The 22,099-nt window shown below is 36.6% G+C and overlaps 2 protein-coding genes across 3 annotated transcripts in view; one reads left to right on the forward strand and one right to left on the reverse strand.

Annotated features, from left to right (window-relative positions):
• The first annotated feature begins 7 nt into the window (after positions 1-7).
• Positions 8-4,413, forward strand: Cox11 (cytochrome c oxidase copper chaperone COX11). Its single transcript, XM_026407795.2, has 4 exons — positions 8-428; positions 2,487-2,642; positions 3,753-3,878; positions 4,219-4,413. The coding sequence occupies exons 1-4, from the start codon at positions 66-68 to the stop codon at positions 4,399-4,401; spliced, it is 828 nt and encodes a 275-aa protein (XP_026263580.1). The 5' UTR covers positions 8-65; the 3' UTR covers positions 4,402-4,413.
• Positions 4,367-22,099, reverse strand: part of Tom1l1 (target of myb1 like 1 membrane trafficking protein) — a 43,628-nt gene continuing 25,895 nt past the window's right edge. Inside the window, exons 9-16 of one of the 2 annotated variants that reach the window (XM_026407793.2) lie at positions 20,945-21,005; positions 20,465-20,582; positions 19,103-19,199; positions 11,712-11,763; positions 9,747-9,852; positions 9,235-9,316; positions 6,436-6,500; positions 4,367-5,802 (exon numbers count right to left, since the gene is read on the reverse strand). In XM_026407793.2, the coding sequence (XP_026263578.1) occupies positions 6,437-6,500; positions 9,235-9,316; positions 9,747-9,852; positions 11,712-11,763; positions 19,103-19,199; positions 20,465-20,582; positions 20,945-21,005 (580 nt within the window). In that variant the 3' untranslated portion in view covers positions 4,367-5,802; position 6,436. Of the gene's footprint in view, positions 5,803-6,435; positions 6,501-9,234; positions 9,317-9,746; positions 9,853-11,711; positions 11,796-19,102; positions 19,200-20,464; positions 20,583-20,944; positions 21,006-22,099 lie in introns of those variants that run through there. The other variant, XM_026407794.1, reaches the window with a different exon arrangement.

Genomic DNA, 22,099 nt, shown 5'->3' on the forward strand with positions numbered 1-22,099 from the left:
GAAGTAACAGGCCTCGCGAGACCGGACCTCTCGTCCCTGACAGGCGGGTGTCCTTTCAGGGGGTTATGGGAGCGATCTGGCGTCCGGGATGGAGGCTTGTTGCTTTTTGTGGCTGGCGATGGAGCCATCCTGGATCCCCGACTGGGGCTGCGGGGAGGGTAGAGCCGTTCCTTAGCCTGGAGTGGAGTGGAACAGGAGGGGCTGAGAGAGGGCTGAGACGGCTGTGGACATGGGAACGCCGGAGACCGGCCCGGGACCCAGCCGCGCAGTGGCGGCGGCGACCGAAGAGCACAAACCCTTTCACACGGGCGCAGGAGGAGGACTGGAGGCGGCGGAACAAGACGGTGCTCACCTACGTGACCGCGGCCGCCGTGGGCATGCTGGGGGCCTCTTACGCCGCTGTGCCCCTTTATCGGCTCTATTGCCAGGTAGGGGGCGGCGCGATCGGGAGGGTCAAGACACAGACTGGTGGAGTTTAGGAAGGTCAGGGGTACAATCACAGATGATGATAACACTGCACACGGAAGGGCAAACCGCATTTTGTGCGGGGCAGAACCTCGGAAGCCGCCCCTCTAGAAAAGGCTCATAGTTGGAAGGTTGTCTAAGGTCTCAAAGAGGAAACTGGCTCTATCAGTGACTTGTTCAAGGTCACCGAGAAAGTTAGTGGAAAAGCTCAATAGAATCCTAGTCCCCATAGTGGTTGTTTATTCCACGCAGCAGAGTGAATTTCTCTGATCTCTACCTCGCCACCCAGGAGGACCGAATATGAACCCCCAACTATCACCTGGTTACTTCATTAGAAGAACCGAATCCAGATCAAGTGTAGATCCTCCTCAAAAACCATCACTGGCTGGAAGGAGTGATTTTGTCCCCCCAGGGAACTGTTAGCAATGTTTGAAGACCCGTTTGTTACAACTTGGGGTGATATCGGGTTGAGTGGTACTGGCATACAAGTGGGTAGAGGCTAGAGATGCTGCCAAATATCCAACAGTGCACAGGACACCCTCACTTTCCCCAAAAAATTATCCACCCCCAAATATCAGCACTGGTTAAGAAACCCTGCTCCAAACAGTTGAGAATATTGTGTATGTGTCTGTCTTTACTTGGAATGGTAGGGCAGAAAGGTGAAAAATATTGTAATCCTAAAATCAGGTTAGATGTTAAACAAGTGATATGTGATGAACATCTTCTGTTACTTCTGGAATCACAAAAATTTTATAATGAACAGTGTCCTCATTTTATGAGCATGTAAAATGTAATCCAAAGAAAATAAGATTTATTCAGTAAGTTGCAAAACTAGACCTGAGCTCAGTACAACTTTTCAATGCTTTTTAATTGTGTGTATATTAAACACTGAACTTAGAAATTTTGAAGAATCTGTATTCAAAAAGTATATTAAGGAATCTTATATTGAGGGAGGACAAATTAAAGTGACTCTTAGGAAAAGAAGTTACATCTCAAAACTCAAATATTATTGTTAGGCAGAAGAATATACTTATCTGTTAAGCAAGGATAATGACTTGCCCTCTGATGCTTCTTTTTTGATTATAGTGCAATTTGATAATGTCACATGGAAGTTTAATGAAGTTAGGTGACTATAAGTAGCAGAAGATAGTAATATTATATCTTGCTGGGAATCTACCCCTAACCTGAAATTTTGTTTTGTTGTGTTTCCAGTATAGTACAGTAAAAGGTAAATTATCTGGAAACCAAAATTCTGACGACCTCAAGCATCAGAAGAATGACAACCAGGGATGCAAGGACTTTTTTTTTTTTTTTAAGCATATGAGAAAGTAATAAAGTCAAACAAGAAAATAATCAATGCCAATGAAGTTAAACAAGAAATGTCAGATATGTGCCCTGTGATAGGCTGATTCAGTGGACAAAGACATCATGTCCTCTAGTTAACCAGTGACATCTACAAAAGTATATTATGAGAAGTAAACCATACAAAAACTTTAATTGGCATGGGAAAATACTTAAAATGCTGTAGAAAAGCAGTATATGGAAATAAAACTACAGTGTAATTTTGATATGGAAAAGAACCAGAAAGAAACATGGAAAAGTGGAAATAATAAGTATTTTCATTGAAATGACCGGGTTTGGGGTAAATTTTATTCTAGTGAGTACAAGATACTAATAATAAAGGGAAGTATGTTTAATAAAAGGCTAATCTGGAAATTCTGTGCTCTATTTTCTGTGATAATAGATAATAGTTTTTTTAATTCAAAGAAACTACTTTTCCCAAAGGATTCACTTTTGATCATTCAGATAATCACGACTTTGTTGAGACATACCATATGGATCACTTTAAGATAAGCTTTTGACACCTTAAAAATGGGCAAACCATTGGCAGTTATAGGAAATGGTCAGAGATAGTATTTAAACATGGCTTTAACTGGATTATTGCTTTTAAAATTTTGCTTTGTTCAAGAAATAGATCAACATCTGTATTATTTAACATATTTAGTATCTTTTTTTCCTAGACTACTGGACTTGGAGGATCAGCAGTAGCAGGTCATTCATCAGACCAAATTGAAAACATGGTGCCTGTCAAGGATCGAATCATTAAGGTTACCTTTAATGCAGATGTGCATGCAAGTCTCCAGTGGAACTTTAGACCTCAGCAAACAGAAATATATGTAAGTAACTAAAGCAATCATTAGATTTCTTTTTTCAATGTAAAAACCGTTTCATCTTAAGTTGTCATACTAACAGATTCCATGAATAATTCATGGAATATATTTCACGAAATGGAATTATTCATGGAATTTGTTAGTATTTTGAAATAATTGCTTTTTTTTTTCCTTTGTATTGGGTTTGAACTCGGAGAACCTGTACCACTAAGCTACATCCCCATTTCTTTTTAATTTTTTATTTTGATACAGAGTCTCACTGAGTTGCCTAGGCTGGCCTCAGCTTCCTGAGTCACTGGGATTATAGGCATGCACCACTATGCCCAACTGAAATAACTTTTTAATAGTGCTTTGTACTTAATGTAATACAGCATATACTGTGAAGTTTTCTTAAGTGTTAACTAATTGCAACCTTGCAAGGATTTTAACTGAAATTCTCTCAATTGAGGATTAACAAGAAAGACTTAATTTCAACCCTCATTGGAAAACGCTTCTAAATATTAGTGCTTGTCCAGTTTAGTTAACTGACTGAGTATCTTCAATGACTAAGGGTTTCATAGGTTACAATTTTGCATTGGTTCATTTATGTGGTAGAAAACAAGGTACAAGATGGTATACTGGTACAAGTGGACAGACTATCTTTTGGAAATTTTTTATTTTAAGCTTCCCTATTTTCAATGCATTAGCATTTTTTTGATTTTATTCATTTGAATTTACTTTGATTATAATTTAATTCAAGGTAAGTTTAATGTTAGTATCATTTAAAAAAAATAATCATGACATTCATGTTTAAGTATTACAAAGAAGTGAGGCTTGGTCTATGATATACCTGGCTTGTCTTTGAACATATTTTTGAATAATTTATAGACTGTTGTTTGAAAATCTCAGATATATGAGGGTAATACGTAACTAATTATACCTAACAATACACTGATTCTTCATTAACATGCAAATAAAATTTGAGACTCAGGTTTGTGGGTAAGATTCACTGTTTATTTTGCTGAACTTCAGGTGTGGTGGTCTGAAGAACAGCAAAAATAAGGATTGTAATTTAGTAGGGAAAAAAAGGAGGTATGTGAGATTTAAAGTACTGATAACATATGTTCTTTAAAACAGGTAGTACCAGGAGAGACTGCATTGGCATTTTATAAAGCTAAGAATCCTACTGACAAACCAATAATTGGAATTTCTACATACAATGTTGTACCATTTGAAGCTGGACAGTATTTCAATAAAATACAGGTAAACAGTGCAAAAAAGGAATATAGTAAAGGTACATGAAACTGTTTAGTATGAAACTTACTATAATGCTTTAGTAGATACTTATAATTTCTGAAAACTATTTCTTATAGACTTCAAGCTACTTTTATCTTAACTATTTAAACTGCTATATAAAGACTGATCGTCAAACCAAATTAATATTTTGCTTTTAAGATTAGAATTTCAGTACTTAAAACAAAACTCAATCTGAGCTTGAAACATGCTATTAGTCTATCATAGAACTTAAAAGTCAAGAAGTGACTATTCCTTTGTTACAGATAATAGAAATGTTATTAAACAAATACCTTTCTATAATTTCTAGTGCTTCTGTTTTGAAGAACAAAGGCTTAACCCCCAAGAGGAAGTAGATATGCCAGTATTTTTTTACATTGATCCTGAATTTGCTGAAGATCCAAGAATGGTGAATGTTGATCTTATCACTCTTTCTTATACCTTTTTTGAAGCAAAGGAAGGGCACAAGTTGCCAGTTCCAGGCTATAATTGAAGTAGCAACCAAGTCCTACTTCAGATTTATGATTTTTGAGAAATCATGTATCCTGCCTTCTCAGAAGAGAAATATTCTGTAATGAGATGAAGTGAAGCCTTCTATTTTGAGCATTTTTTTTAAATAAAAGAACAGTTTCAGCTTTTTACCATAAGAAACCCACATGTTTATATAGACTGTATGACTGTTTACTACCATATTTAAGAATGTGATAATATGAAGAGAAACTGCTTTGTTTCTTACATGTGCAGGCATGAACTTGATCATTGTTCAGCTTAATTCTATAGTTGCTTTTCAAATTATTGGCCCTTCATACACACACACACACGCCCACAGTTATCTGTTTCAGGCTATAGAACAGAACTTTGGACCATGTTTATTTATCTCCAAAACAGCTATTTTCCTTCAGTGTGAATGGCCATTATTTTAAAAAATTCAAAGGTGAAAGAAAAGTCACTAAGCCCTAAAATGGCTCAAAGATTATATTCTTATTTCAAATTTGACTTTAGTTTCCCTTTAAGGTCTAGGTCTATTTTACATTTGAATATTGAATTACTTTGAAATTGTGACACTATGAAATTGAAATAAAATGTAATATAATGTAATAATAATGTAATATATCTAATTAGACTGCTTGCATTTACTTTCTTAGTTCCAAGCCCCTGAATGTTAAAAGGGAAGGATGGGATTATGAAGATTACTGACATAGAAGTTCTGGGATCAAAACTGTATAAAAAAAAAAATAATAAATTATTTTAAGTTATTTGTCATTGTAATTTATGTAAATGAATATACAATTTATTCTGACTGTTTTCCAGTAGTCTTTGTTCCAAATAGAAATGTTAATTATAACAAAAAGGGTAGGGGGCAATAGAAGATAATTTAGCATTATAAAGAATTATTTTTAAAGAAGTGCAAATTATCTTACATTCAATTTTAGTTAAGTGAAGGCACAAAATGTTCTTCCTGAATAATACATTTAGTTTCTCCCATCTATTTAGAATTATTTTGTAGTAACAGTAATAAAGTAACAATCTTTATCTACTTTTATCACAGCTGTGTGATTGTTTTCTATATATAGGAAGATGTAGGCAACCGAAGGTACTGCAATTAAACTGGTTGGCCTAAGGACTAAGTAATTGTTCTTCCAAAGTTTTAAGTGAATATTTGCTACATCCACATTCTACTGAAATTTTGATTGGTTGTCATTAATCATGAATATTACTCTGAAATTATTATTCTTCTGCTTATACTTCATTATAGCAGAGAAGAAATGGTCCACTGTGGCTTTCACATGTTGGTAGGTCTTGTCTTCCAGGTCTCAAAGCTGGATAGGATCTACCCTTTAAGAGAGCTAGCCCCTCTGTGCTGCTAGTGAGCTGATTGATCATCCACTTTAACCTAAAACAGAAGAAAATTGGTCATTCTCCATCCTGCCCTCCTTGATAACTCTTGATAACTCTTGTTTACTTCTTGATAACTCTTGTCTTTTTTCTACTGGGAGATAGAAGAGCCAGTCAAATAGAGGAATGGTGGTAATGTACTACTTCTGTAGGGGATGGTGTGGCGGGAATACATAATAGGCACCTGATAATCAGACATTTATCAGGAAGTAAGTGGGATGACTAATGCAACAAAATAGGGAAAAACCAGACCTATTTGGAGGACTAACAATGAATGGGTTTTCTTGGTACCAAGTTAACAGGTATTAACTGCACATTAAAGCCAAACACCTGATTTTAGTGATAGGGAATTTCTATTGATCAAATATTTTTTTTTTTAGCATTAACATTTCAATCCCATAAACCCAACTTCTGCATTCCCAAGTCTCATTGCTTTTTGCTGACAAGATCACAAAGATTGTATTTCCTTAGTGAAAAACAGTTCTTTACAGTTTGAATGATCCAGAGGAATTCCTGTTATTTCATTAACCATAAGCATAAAACTCAGCCATTACAAAATATAACTACTGAATGCAAAAGGTGATGTTACACTGAAATTAGATGGAATATGGAATGTAATTGAAGTTTTTACCTCAACAGTTACTATGACTTCGAGCTCCTTTGTGGGGATAAACATCTATTTCTTCATAAATAGCTCTGAAACAAAAAAAGTTATCACAGTTAAAGTGTTATATATCAATTCAAAGTATTATGTTGCTTTTTTAACTTCAGCACCATAATTAAATATCTGGGGCTGTCTGAGAAGGTCAGGCATCAATGAATAAAAACAAAGATATCTGTCCTGAAGCTTGAAGTCTAACTTTCTTTCTTTCTTTTTTTTTTTAAGAGAGAGTGAGAGAGGAGAGAGAGAGAGAGAGAGAGAGAGAGAGAGAATTTTTAATATTTATTTTTTAGTTCTCGGCGGACACAACATCTTTGTTGGTATGTGGTGCTGAGGATCGAACCCGGGTCGCACGCATACAAAGCGAGCGCGCTACCGCTTGAGCCACATCCCCAGCCCCCAGTCTAACTTTCTTAAATTCAAGGGTACATGCCTTTTCAAGACCAAATCATTTTTACTTGTGATTTAAAGGAAAAAACATGGCTCAAATTTGGGTTCATTCTTCTTCTTCTTCTTTTTTTTTTTTTTAGAAAATCATTCAGCTTCTAATTTAAACCCTTAAAAAAAAAAAATGTTGTAACAATGTGTGGTGGCATATGCCTGCAATCCCAACAACTTGGAAGCAGAATCAGGCGGATTGCAATGTCAAGGCCAGCCTGAGAAACTCTGTTAAGACCCTGTCTCGAAAAATAAAGAGCTGAGATATGCTCAGTGGTAGATCACCCCTGGGTTGTGGGTAAAAAAAAAAAAAAAAAAAATAGAAATATTAATGTCTAGCTCATTTAATTTCTATGTTTATAATCCAGATTCCTAAGCATTCTTTAGTTTGTAATTATCATCTCTGAACCTTTAATATAATAGTTTTTCTATCCCTCACTTCTTTATGTTTTACATGTCTTTCACTAGAAATATCAATACCCTAAAACATGACACTCATAAACAGAGAGTAAAACATGGCTGCAGAAGGTCTAAAAATGAAGCACTATGAAATCAGTCACTTCATGAGGCCTCAGCATGGTCCTGCGATTTACTGTGTTTCTGTAAAGTTTTGTCTTTCATTTTCTAAGAAATTATTTTGGCCTTCATTCTTGTTATATCTCTGATCTTCAGATCTCTCAGGAAGAAACTGTAAAGTATATTTTTTAGTTGTAGGTGGACACAATACCTTTATTTTATTTTTATGTGGTGCTGAGGATCAAACCCAGTGCCGCATGCATGGTAGGTGAGCACTCTACCACTGAGCCACAACCCCAGCCCAGAAACTGTACTTTTTAATAAATTATATGTCTTAATATCAAAAAATTTTCTCATCTTACATTCACTAAATCCTAAGTCTGTTGTCATCTGCACCATTCTCTATTTCCATGATCCTATCTGGCTTCTTAAACACTTCATTCAGTTATCTTCCCTTCCTGAATCTTCAACCTCACCCTCTATACTAGATCCTAGCCCTTGGTATTCACAAATGCTCTGGTGTCTCCCATTTTACAGGACATCGTACAGTCTATCATCGTCTGTCCACTTGCAGTAACCACCTCAGTAATCCTCTAATTGCCAAACCACTTCCTACCATCTCTTCCTAGGTTCTTGTACTTCCTGTCTCTACTTCATCTTGCTTTTTTAATGCACTGAAATCTGGCTTCTGTCCCCATCAACTCACCAAAATGGTTTTAATTAAAATCAATGATTTCCATTGAAATCACCAATGATTTACTTAAATCCATTATCTAGTTTTCAGTTCTCAACCTACTTGTCCTCTCAATGTACATCATAATTTTGCACTCATTAATCTTTCCTACAAAATTATTTTCCACTCTGGTACTATGCTCTTAATAAATCTACCATCCTACAAATATATACATTTGACCAGGAGGAAATCATAAAATAATGGTTGGTGCTTTAAGAATTTCAAGTTAAAAAGCAAGTTTTACACTGATAATCTTATGATTCGAATCTAAAATAGCCCTCAAAAGCTCATGTATTCAAGACTTAGTCCTCAAAGGAGGAGTGTTCAGAGGTGTAGCTTTTGAGAGGTGACAGGGCAGTGATCTCATCAGTGGATTAGTCCATTGATGGATTCATACCCTATAGGGTTTGGGGGGCAGAGGCTTTCTTATTAAAGTATGCTCTCTGCTTCCTGGCTGCCGGGAGGGTAAGCAACTATCGTCTGCCATGCAATTCTGCCATGATGGACTCTGTCAGTATAGACCCCAAAGCCATCAGGCCAAGTGATCACAGACTAAAACCATGAGCCAAAATGTACCTTTTCTCCCTTTAAGTTGTTTGTATCAGGTATTTTGTCACAGCAACAGAAAGCTAACACAAATATCTTATCAAAACATTTTAAGTACATTGTTGTCATGTGTAGTGACTACTAAAAAGTTCTTACATATATACTAGTTTTCTTTTGGATTAGTTCTCAAAGAACAATTAACATATCCCATTGTTATTGTATCATGTCATCAGTGAAGAGTGCCCTCTCAGTGAGAGGGAACCTGCCTTTCTGCCAAGATATCCAGGAAGAATGCACATGTTGATTCTGGTTGTGTATTAATGTTCAGCCCAGCATTTTTATTTTTATGTCAAAAGGCTGAGAGTGATAAAGATCTCTACAAGCAACAGCCACCATAAAACCTCATAAATCATTTTTAATAAGGCCATCAATTTCAGTCAAGACCTAAACAAAGTTAAAATGTGTAACCAAGTTGTTAGCTCTGCTATGAAACGAAAGCAAGACAAAATAAATTAATCATTTTGTAAATGACTTACTCTGTAGTGACAGCAGGAGCTAAGGGATCAAACTCCATTACCTCATAGTAATTGGGTGACTGGAGATCATTCTTTGTCATTGCTGTAGGTGAAAAAAGAGACCCTAAACACACATGCTTGTCGAGTTGTACTCATATATTCTTTTATAATTAATATATTGAACAGTTTTAACTTAGACTTGAAATATAAGATTCTAATAAGTACAATCCAAAGTAAAACAGACCATTGTTTTAATAATTGTCCAGTTCAAAAAAAATCCATAAAAGATTTCCAAACCTTAACTAAAGGTTTATTTGCCTTTGTGTTCTACATAAAAATTCAATTTAACACAAGCCTTTTTATAATTTCCTAATGTCAGGCATAATGGTAACAGCCCTGAATTTACTTCAAAAATGCGATGAGCTACTCTGATGTCTCCCCTTTATCTATGTTCAGTTATCTTTACATCTCTGATATATCATACATTCTCTTTAAGTTTCCTTATATGATGGCAATTACAAGGTCTCAAGTACCTGGATGATTGCTGGGCAAGGAGGGCGGCGTCTGGTTTGACGGTGTTACTGTGGCAGTCTGTAGGCTAACTGGCTGTAGTAATACTGGATTTGAGTGTTCTAGAAACTGAAGAAAGCATAACATGTTCAAACATACACTCCACATTAGGCTTTTTTTTGGTTTGGTTTGGTTTGTTTTAACTCATTAAGCCTTAAGTTTCCTAGGGACAGTGTTCCAAGAACCATGTATACTCAGCTGGATAAATACTAGTAATATTTAACTATTACTTCAGTTTCTAAGGAATTACCACTTACAAGATTTATGTATTACTTTTCTGTCTGTTTTCATCTCATTGCACTCCATATCCACAAAAAATATGAAATGTTTAAAAATTATTGCCTTCATAAAACAAGCTGAATTGTCTGACTCAGTCTAGATTCTCTGTTGTTTCGCCCTGAATATAAATCTCAGCTTTGAACAGGAAAGAAAAATAAAGTCTCACAGCTACAGAAAGGCACACAGTGATGCTATCAAACCAGGAGTGATAGGATAAAGATTGAACTCTGAATTAGAAATGTATCTTCTTGTAATTTTCTCATTCATTCCACAAATGTGTCCTGGATACTTATTAGCTGCCATGCACTATTAATAAAAAAAGAAAAAAGGCCAAGTCCCCAACCTCATGCAGCAGATAATAACCAAATGTAAATCCATGTCAGATGGCATATGCTACAGTAAAAAACAGGGTAGTGGGAAGAGGAGGCTATGGTGGGATTCAGGCCATGATCAACGGATTTCCGACCCTGGGGACATTCAAGCAAAACCCTGACTGGAATGATTATCAAAAAGGACATGAGCTCACGGACTCTGAAGAAGGCCAATATGGTTGGGGTAGAGTGGGCCAAGGTGGGGAGGCAAGAGGTAAGCTGGAGGGTCATATCAGCATCACAGACTTACTGGGCAAAATGGAGAGAGGAAGAAAAATCCTAAGTGAGCTTTGAACAGATAATGATATGACTTTGACTTTTTTTAAAAAAAGGACTGCTGTTTTTTGTTTTAGGTCTAGATTGTGAGGTGTGAGGTGGGGTGAGGGTGGGAGCAAGTGCAGGGAGGCAAATGTCAATCCTTAAGTAGCCACTGCAGCATCCTGAAGGAGGCTTCGACTGAGGAATAGAAGTAGAGGTAGTGAGAAGTGGCTGGATAATGGACATATTTTTGAAGATAAAAGGTAAAAAGGTAGAGGTCAAGCACTATTTCCTCAAGGTTTTCTCGCTTTACAACTAGGAGTGGAGTAGTCATTTACTGAGATGGCAAGTGTGTAAAAAGAGCAGGGACTGAGAAGAAATAAAGAGGTGTTAAGTGGAAAGTAGATACGTGAATTCTACATTTAGGGAAAAGTCTGGGCTGGAGAAATGAACTTGTAGGTTGTCAAAACTTGAGTGGTTATTTCAAGTAAAAGACCTTGGAGGAATTAATGTCAACAGAAAAATCATTAGCCTAAGCCTGATGTTTCCAATATGAAAAGGCCAAGAGAGGAAGAAGTGCCAGCAAAAGACAGAGAAGAAATGGAAGTGATGCAACAGAAGAATTAAAAGTGAGTGTTGTCTGAAAGCCACATTGCAAAATGAAGGAAGTGATCAACATCGTCACATGCTACTAAGAAATCAGGCAAGATAAAGACTGAGAATTACAGTATTTTTTTTTCTTCAGTCTGGGATTCAAACTCAGGTCTTTGCATGCTAGGCAAGCATGTCCCCTGAGCTACATCTCTGCCAGGAATTACATCTTTAACCATTTCTCTAACAGGAGCGTGACAACTTTCCTATCTTAGAAAAATTAAAAAGGGATTAAAAATCCTGACAACATCTACATTAACACAGTGTAAAGAAATGCTGAACAGAATAGGGAAGTTAATGACCAAAGTTATTTTTGGCCACAATACTCTGCTGACTAGTGTGGTGCCACAAAAGGGTCTTGTTACTTACATTATCATATGTGTGACTTGAGGCGTGGTTTTGGCATGTCCTTTGGGCAAACCTAGGATAGTGTGATAACACAGCATGATTACCCTACAGTGAGAACACAAATGCAAAAAGTAAGATGATTTTCCTGGTCTAAACACAAAACTATCATGCATCTACTGATAACACATAAGTGGTATTTTACTATAACAATTGCCTTCAGGTTTCAGTGCCTTCCAAATTATGATGCCTAAATATCAAGGACAGCAAAGACACAGAACATTGTCCCTTTGCAGTATGGTCCCAAAACCTGAGTGTGAAGCACACATAACTAAGAACGGAGTCTTCTGTCTTTCTGTCGGAGTAGCTACCATCCCATCTCCTTGTGAAGGATTAGAAGTGGGTGGAGTAGAGGTTAAGAAGGTAGGTGAGGATTCCAATTCTGGTTAAGGGGGAACAAACACATTTTCCTCCCATTGTCCCCCTGAATGCAACCATGAAAACTCAACAGAATGCATGCAGCAGCTATTTGAGGACTCTGAAAAGTCAATAGCAGTAGACTGATTGGGAAAGAAGACCAGAATTCAAGCATTGCTGAACTGTGGTGAATTTATCATTTTTTGTGTTCACTCACCTGAATGCAATGTAGCCCCAAATGTGAGCATCAGTGAGGACAGAGCAACACGAGAAAACCCATTTTATCAAGAGCAGGCAAAAGAAATTCTAACACTCATGGAGACCAGAAATTCCTAACCCCTTTCTTGTTTTTTTATCTCTGTTCACATCCAAAGCCACAGGTAACCCCAAGGTGGCTGCAGTAACGCAGAGGCAACACAGAGATAAAACTCTGAATGAAAGACATTTTCCCCTGTGACCCCAAGGGGACAGGGAAGAACCCATTTTCTTTCTTCCATTTGGCCTTGCCATGTAGTCTCAGACATACACATAATTAAAGAAATGCATGGTATAATAATGACAGCAGCTTTGTGACTGGAAAGTTGAGAGGGGAGCCCCAGGAAACCAGGAAGCACCAGAGAAATCAGAGGGATAGAAGAATTCAGGAAAACAATCTCAAAGTTGCTTATGAAACGTGACCTACTGCATCACACCCATGGATCTGGTATCAATCAGGATGTCGAGAAAGTTGAGAACTGAGCACACATCGTGCTATCTAGACCTTAGATTGGTACATAGGCAAGACAGATCTGAATAGCACGACAAAGATTTAGAAAACTTGGCTGACACTGGAACCACAGCCAATGGGCAGGCTAAAATTGTGCTTTAAATCTAACCAAGTTGTTTGCCTTTTAAAATTAAAATATCAAAATTCTGGACAAGATTTAATTAAGACAACACATTTCATAATAAATTGTTAGTAATACCCAAGAACATGAAGCTCAGTGGCACATACCTATAACCTTAGCTACTCAGAAGGCTGATGGAGGAGGATTACAACAAGTTCAAGGCCAGACTCAGAAACTTAGATCTGTTTCAAAATAAAATAAGGAGTAGGGATATAGCTCAGGAGAGTGTTTGCCTTGCATGTGTGAGGTCCCGAGTTCAATGCCCAGCACCGCAAAAAAAAAAAAAAAAAAAAGCCAAGATATAACCCAAAATTACTAGGTAATGAAAAATCAGGAAAATTTCAACTTGCATTAAGAAGAAAATCATACATTTTTTTTTAAATCAACAGGCGTGGATATCAAGAGGACCTAGATATTGCAATCATCTCCAAGAGATTTTAAACTAGTTATTATGTAAATGCTCTAAGATGCAATTGGGAACACACTTGAGAAAAACAGAAAAGTCTCAGCCAAAAAAAGATAAAAAGATATGAGAGAGAGAGAGAGCGCCAAAAGAAGATTTTAAAGTTGAAAAATTCAATAAATGAAATTTTAAAAACTTTTCTAATGAGCTCAATAGTAAAATAGAGATGAGGGAGGAGCTGGGCATAGTGGCGAAAATCTGTAATCCCAGCAGCTAGGGAGTCTGAAGCAGGAGAATCGCAAGTTCAAAGCTAGCCTCAGCAACCTATGGAGTCTCAAAAAAACAAAAGGGGGAGAGAGGACTAGGGATGTGGCTCAGTGGTTAAGTGCCCCCTAGGTTCAATTCCATCCCTAGTACAAAAAAGAGATGAAAGAGGTAACAGTAAACTTGAACAGAGATCACAGAAATTATCTAATCTGAATACAGAGGGAAAAAAAGTGAAAAGAGTAATTAAACTGAACCCCAAACACCTATGAGATGATGATACAGCTGCAACAATTATGTCCTCAGAGTCGTAACAGGAAAGCAGAAACTATGTAGTGTTGAAAGGAAAAAAAACTATCTGAAGAAGTATAGGCTGAAAATTTCACAAGTTTGGTGAAAGACAAAACCCACAGATTCAAGAAGTTCTGTGTAGTATATTAAATGGAAGCCCCCCAAAAGACATGTTTAAATCACAATCCCAAGAACCTGAGAATGTTATCTCATTAGAAAAAAGAGTCCCTACAAACATAATTAAATTAAGGATCTTAAGATGTGGATTATCATAGCTGGCTGGATTCTAAATCCAGTGACAAATGATCTTAAAAGAGAAAAGCAGAGGGAGATTTGAGACACACAGAGAAGGCCAGGTTAGGGTGGAAACGGGAATGAGTGACATGGTGATAAACCAGTCAAGCCAAGGAATGCCAAGCCACGAGAATTTAGAAGAGGCAGAGAACAGATTCTACCCTAAAAGTCCATACGGGACTGAATTTCAGACTTCCTGTTTCCAAAACTATGAGAGAATGAATACTTGTGGTTTTAAACCACCCATTTTGTGGTACTTTGTTATGGCAGCCATAGGAAACTATTAATACATTCTCCCAATCCCCCCAAACGAAAAGAAATCAAGTATAGACATCACAAAGCGCTCAAAATGTAAAAAGAAAAAATATTTAAAGTATGCAGAGAACAGAACACATTATGTATAGAGAAATGACTATTCAAATCAATGTAGGTTTCTTACTAGAAATCATGTAGGCCAAAAGAGAGAGTGACAACCTTTTACAACTGCTGAAAGAAAAAAAAAACTGTGAACCCAGAATCCACAATCAGTAAGACTACCCTTCAGGAACAAAGATGAAATAAAAGCACTCTCCATTAAAGTAAAACTTTGCTGGGGATATACTTTCTATAAAAAGAATTGCCAAGAGAACTTCAGAGAGAGGGTATGTTACACCAGAGAGAAGATGAGCAACAGAAATGGTAACTATTGGATAATAACAGACTATTTTCTTGAGTTCTTCAAAATGTATTTGAAGGTTGTAAGCAAAAGATATAACATGGTCCTTTGATATTTTCCCCCAATGTTTAGAGTTATTACACATATGATTACATAAAGGAGGACTTAAATAGTGATAAGTTTTCTACACTAGTTAAGTAGACTGACAAACTATAAATATATTGTGATCACCTACGTACCCCCATTCTCTCTCTCACACATACACACCAAAGATATAGCCAAAAATCACAATAGATAAATTAAAATGGAATACAACAAACATTCTCATAATCCAAAAGAAGAAATAGGGGAAAAAGAGAAGAGTCAGAAAACAAATTATACAATGAATTCAACAGAGAATTACATTAAATGTAAATGGTCTAAATACATCAATTAAAAACAGAAATTGTGAGAATACATAAAAATGCATGACCCAACTATGTGCTACCTAACCATAAACTACACATATTTTGATATAGGTTAAGTAAAAAAATGGGAAAAGATACCATACAAATACTAATCCAAAGAAAGCAGGAGTATTAGTACTAAAATAAATATGGCAAGGAAAATTATGGGGAACAGAGAGGGGCATTACATAATGATGCAGGGCCAATCTGCCATGAAGACATTCTATTCCTAAGTGTAAATGTACTTAATGACAGAGCTTCAAGTGACATGAAGCAAATGCCAAATTTACAGTCTCTTCAAGAAAGATACATATGATTCTATTTAGATGTCATTTTTAAACACAAAATGTAGTGATAGAGAATAGACTGGTGGTTGCTAGGAGTTTAGGGTTAGGGCCAGGAAGATGTGATTATAAAAGAATAAAATAGCAAAAGAGTGTTTTTTTTGTGGGGGGGGGGCGCGGGGGGGTGTTGGACCACTTATATCCTGACTATGGTGGTTATGTGAGTCTAATCATATGTTCAAATTCACCAAACTTAAAAAAAAAAAAGGAAATTTTTTAAAGCAAAATTAAAATGCAAGAGAAAATATAGAGTAGGTACTGTTTGAATTTGAATCCTGTTTCAGTACTAACTGGGCAACCAATACAAAGTTAAAACTTTCTTTTGGCCTTGGTTTCCTCATTGGTAAGGTGAGAATGATGGTGGTACTTCTCACAGCTTATTGGGAGCATTAATAAGTCATAAGAACGCATTTCTTACAGGTCTCAGCCTGTTGCCTGATAGTAAGTGGGCTATAAATATGACTTAATGACTATCCCATTGTCATTGTGTTTCAAGGATCCTTTTGGTTATAAATAACTGCATCACATAATTATTCTGTGATGCTGAACCAGTTAACCTAAGGGGTGGTTGATAAATCACAAGACCATAAGACATTTTAATGGCTCATTCTTCTTGTTGTATTTGGTCTGAGGCATATGGTTTAGTCCAGATCAACTTTAATGTCCTAATCAACTTTAATGTTTCAATTTCTGACACTGGTCTAATTATAAGTTTGGTCTAATTATAATTTGATTCATTTAGAAGATTTTTGGAAAGTTTGAAAAATATAGGTACAAAGGATTGTCTAGAAAACAAAAAGTAACAGTTGCCACAGATTATCTTTCATTCTAGTGAATTTCAAAAACTCTTAAAAATTATTATATCTGGATCTTGGGGTAGAGACCCATAATAGGGTCTCTCAATATATGACTAAAAAACCACTGCTTTGTAATTCATTCTCCTAGGATGCTTGTTAAAACTAAAAATTCTCACTACTGAATCAGAATTTCTGGTGGCTACCAATTTCACTTTTTAACAGTCACCAGGTGATTTTTTTTTATACATACCTAAGTATAAGATCTACTGGGTCACAGACTAAAATAGCTATTTGCTAGCATTTGGTTTTTAATGAGTTTTATGGAGATATATGCTGAAATACAACTTTGTCTGTATTACTCATTCTACTATTACCCACCAAGATCAAAAAGATAACAGGAAAACAATCAGCTATTCTAGACCACATTATTAAACAATTTCACCAGAAATCTGCCTAGAACATTTCAACATTTACTTGCACTGCATGCAGTTAGGACCTCATGTTGCCAACCTGAGGCACTGACCAATAAAGTGGTGCATGAGATGGCCACGGATACACATGATTTCCCAATACATGAACCTTTTCTTTCACCTCTTCTTCTTTATATAATCATATATATAATAGCTCTATACACTTCTGTTCTTTGCTCTGTTTTATTCCAAGTTTATTTTTTCATTCTTGTCCTCATGGCCCTCCCCTTTTTAAATATAGAAAGATAATTCAGTGACTGAGGATACAAATAATGTTTAACAAGACAATGGGCAACTTTAAAAAAAAAACAACCTAAATTCATTGATAGAAAAACTGTCAAAATATATTGGTAAGTTAATGAAAAAAGTAAAGTTCAGAAAAGTATAATAAGCTACATTTCATTTTAAAAAGGAAAAAAAATACATATTTATATTTACCTAAAGACATTTTGGAATAAAAAATAAAAACCTAACAAAGTGATTACCCAGATGGGATCAGAGTGTGGTACCAGGGAGGAAGGATGAACTGGGGATGAGATCAAGAATTGTGAGGGGAAGGGAGGGGACACAGGGGCAGAAAAGATGGTGGAATGAGATGGATATCATTACCCTAAGTACATGTATGAAGACAGGAATGGTGTGAATATACTTTGTATACAACCAGAGATATGAAAAATTGTGCTCTATATGTGTAATATGAACTGAAATGCATTCTATTGTCATTTATAACAATTATAATTTAAAATAAATAAATAAATAGATGAACAAAAAGAATTGTCTTTAAGTGTAGGTTGTTTTGATGTGACTCATGGAAACGCATTGCCTATGACCTAAACTATATACATTTAAAAGGGGAAAAAAGAGAACATCAGCTTGATCATAAGGCAAATTCAACTTCTGTTCATTTTTCATTCTATTTACTTTATCTTGCCTTTCCCTTAAGTTAAATCACCACTCTTTTTAGTTTCTTCTGTCTCCTTCTTGTATTACCTATGAAAATACAGGCATATACAAGTATATTTTCCCCCAGTTTCCTACATTAACTGCAATACAGCGTACAGACATTATTTTGCATCTTTTTTTTTCCACTTCACAGTACATATACTGGTTACTGTCTCTCACACAGAAAGCCTACTTTCTCCCCCTAGCTGTTTAATAATACATTAAATAAATGTTTATTTAACACGCTTCCAACTAATAGATACCTGAGTTGTATCCATTTATTCACTATTGCCAAAAATGTTGTAAAGAATAATTTTATAAACACCTAATTTTGTATGAATGCAGCACCAATTCCTAGAAATAAGACTGAAGGTTCAAAGCTAAATGCACTAATTTTAATAGATACCATCACTTGCTCTTCATAAGGACTGCATAATTTTGTAATAGTGTCTGTCTTTCCATTTCAACAAAGCCTATTAACAAATATTTAGATTTTTGCCAATCTGCAGGTTAAAAACACAATGTCTTGGAGTTTTATCTTATGTTTCCCTAAGTAAATCTGAATATCAGTTCATGTGTTTATGATCCAACCAAATTTCTTTTTGTTGCTCTATCATTCAGACTTGCTCCTTACTGACTATGTGAATTTTGGCAAGTTCTAGTCCCTATGTCTCAGGTCCTGAACAAAAGACATAAAATGATTACAGCACTGGCCCAAGAACTTCCGCAAAGATTACATGAAAGTAACAAAACCAAAAAAAACATGGAGTGCTTGATATGTGCCAGGCATGTCAAGAGACCAGTGTGGCCATTACCCTTAACAATCCTGAAACTCATTTCTCTTCCTCCTGCTCTATCATATTGCCCATTTTCCCTCATCTCCTGTTATCACTAAAAAGACAAACAGAAAAACAGAGACAATTTATTGAAGGCTTATTATGTACTAAATTCCACATTAGGAGTTTTACATGTAACATCTCATAGATCTTTGTAAGATACTAGAAGTATTCTGAGGAAAAAAGGAAGACTCACAGTGGCTAAGTATGTCATCCTAGGCCCTAAGTCTCATAGGAAGCAATGCTAAGAATCTAACTGCAGTCTGTCTGATTCTTAAGTCTCTACTTCTTTTGATCATGCCATGTTTTCTTAAATATAAGGACAAGAATGTCACAGTACTAGCTCTGTGGTGTTACTGACATACTTACAGGGGCATTTCTGTATTTTCAGAGGCTAACAAATCCACATTTGAATGAAGACTGGGATTCAAGTTGTTTCTTACAATAGGACTTGGAGAGCTGAAACCTAGAAACACAAAATGAACTTCTTTGGTTTTTGAAACCCTTTTTCAATCACTTGCCAGATTTTCCACAGTTTAAAAAAAAAAAATTCAAAGAGATTTAGATATATCTGTCACCACAAAAATCACAGAATTTCCTTTAAAAGAGATTTAAAAGCAACATTTGTGAGAGGGAGATGACAGAGGGACAGACATTTCCTGCCACAAAAAGAGAGTAGAAAGGGAACAAATATCATTTACTGAGTTTTCTGCCATCTCATGCTGTTCTAGAATGAAAAGGATTTTATATGACTTGCTCTGCCCATTTCATAGAAAAATTTTACGGTTTATATATGGAGCTCAATCCTCACCTCTAAGTACTTCCTATAATGTTGAGACTCCCTAATAGGAATAATTACTCTCCCCTTTGGAAAATTCCTGATCAAAACCCAACAAAATTCTCTAACGCAAGTGATTCCACACATCATCCTGGCCTATATGAGCAGACAGCCAATATTTTAGAAATGAAGTGAGTTATAAGAAAACCACAAATTCTTGGGTACCAAATATCTTTGCATTAGAAACATAAGATAATGTAAGGGAAAAATGAACTGATTTTGTAGTATTTTTTTACCATCCTTATTTTCATAATTTACCAATACTTAAGGATCACAGAGGACAACAAATAAGCTAGATAAGACAGGTAGCCCCAAGCTTACAAATATTTCATTTACCCTCACACAACCCTTTAAGGCAACCATTTTTACCTTTTTTTAAAAAAAAAGGAAGAATGTGTCAAAGGTCAAGTGACTAAGAGGTGGCAGAATTGGGATTTGAACTTGGACTCCTGTCTCTAACCTGTTTTTCCCTCCTCATTTCACAATCACATGAATCATGCCTTGTAATTCCTGAATTTCCTGTCTGCATCAAATATTACCTTACCTGGTGCTGTGGTACAGCAGAGAAACCCAACGATAATACTGTGTGGATTCAGAAGAGATTTAAATACTGGCTACTGAGCTGGACACCTCTACCAAGCAGGCCAGGTGAATTCCTTGAGATTCTAAGCCAGTGGGATGAATTTCCAAGACCTCCTCCCCAAGACATATTCCCTTCCTATACTGGGTTTGACCCAATCATTTGCCAGGAAGTAACTGCATCTGCTGATACAGTGCTCTGATATTCACACTGACTTCAGTCCTTCTCAGGAGCCATTTAATCATGAAATCAAGGAGAAATGTTTCACATCAAGCTCTTCTGCTGATCTGAAAAGGCCCAACTGCTTATTTACTTAAGTTTGAAAGCTGAGAATTCACGTTGCTGAGTTCTCCTTGAGTGGCCATTGACATCAGGGTGCTGGGACTTAAATCCAGGAGCTCACAAGATGGAGCGGAGGGCTCACTGGTAGTCTGAAAATAAGGCAAGCAAAAATGCCATTTAGAAAAATATGTCATGTAATTTATTGTGGCTTTTCCATCTCAGAATCTCTACTGGAGACAGAAGAACCCCATTTGGATGCACTGAAGGAAGAAGCCTCCATTCACTGAGTAGCCATGGTGAGTAACACCTCACCATCCACATGGATTTCTGTTTAACTACGGACTCTGCTCATGAACTTGTATTTAAACAAATACCTAGAGCCATCAAACTACTTCAAATTGTCAGTGCATGTCTCCTCTTTTTAAAGATCTATTTTACATAAGCCTGGCTTCTTACTGTACAATTGGAAAAACATTCAATTATTTATTTTATAACATTTCTGATTACTTACATTGGTGGCTTCCATCTGGTTCGTATGTTGCTCCAAAAGCCTTTGCTGGTTTCGAATAAACCTGTTTGAATTAGCAAAATGCAGGTACTTAAAAGAAAATAGATATGAGGATGTTACAAAATCCAACAATTATTAAATACAAAAGTATTTGGGATCAAGGACAACTCCTTTTCAATTCATAATAAAATACTTTAATCACTTTTTTGCATTTTATAAAGTATTAACCACCTTAGAGAAAACTGTGAAAAAACAGAAAAACATTAAAAATAATAAAAATAAAAATCAGGATCCAAGACAGTGAACTAGGGTGAAGCAGCATTTCTCTAGCCCTGTGACCTGGGATTTGAGCAGCAGGAATACTGCTCCAGCAAGACAGGTAAAAGAAGAGATTCACTGAAACTCAAAACTGGACCAGTCAGAGTGCCCTAAAGACTTAGAAATGTCGGGTATATTAAACAAGGAAAAGAGACAAAGTTAGAGCTAAGCTGCTTGCAGGAGAATTAGCATACAAAGATGGAAAAAGCTGAGAAATGGATGGTCTTAAGTGTGGAAAAACCTGAGAGTGGAGGGGAAGCTTGCCCTAGGCCAATTCAGAGGCTGTCCAGCACAATAAACCCATGTTCACTGACAGCTGAGGCAGGATCCGCTTTGAGGCCACCACACTGCCAGCACCAACAGGAACCATTAACTTGGACCTGGGAGCTCAGGTGTCCTATCCAGGAGTTTGGGGCTGGGTCCAATACATAGTCTTAGCAGACAACAGCCGCCTGACCTAGTCTGTGTCTACCAAATCTGAAGAAAAGCAGGCATAAAGAGCATTTTGCTGGGGAAATACAAGTCAGGGAGGCTAGGGAGAGCCCAGCACCCTAACCCCTGTGAGTCCTACAGCTGGTCCTAGGAGGGGTTGGGAATTTGAACCTGCGGGGTGTGACTGCATGATCAGGGTCTGAGCCCAGGAGAAACAACAGAAGTGGTAAAGGACTGTCTCCAGTGTCCCAGGAGTGGAACCCTGGGGAGGCTCCTGGGGTAGTCTCCCAGCATAGATCAGCAACTGCTGGGCTCTAGACATGCGTATATTTAATACCTCCAGACACCTGGCCACGAATAAAGCACCTGGAGCCTCACTAGACCTAAGCCCCGCCCCTGGGAGCTCAA

Source organism: Urocitellus parryii, chromosome 7 (assembly GCF_045843805.1).
Source record: "Urocitellus parryii isolate mUroPar1 chromosome 7, mUroPar1.hap1, whole genome shotgun sequence".
Classification (NCBI taxonomy): domain Eukaryota; kingdom Metazoa; phylum Chordata; class Mammalia; order Rodentia; family Sciuridae; genus Urocitellus; species Urocitellus parryii.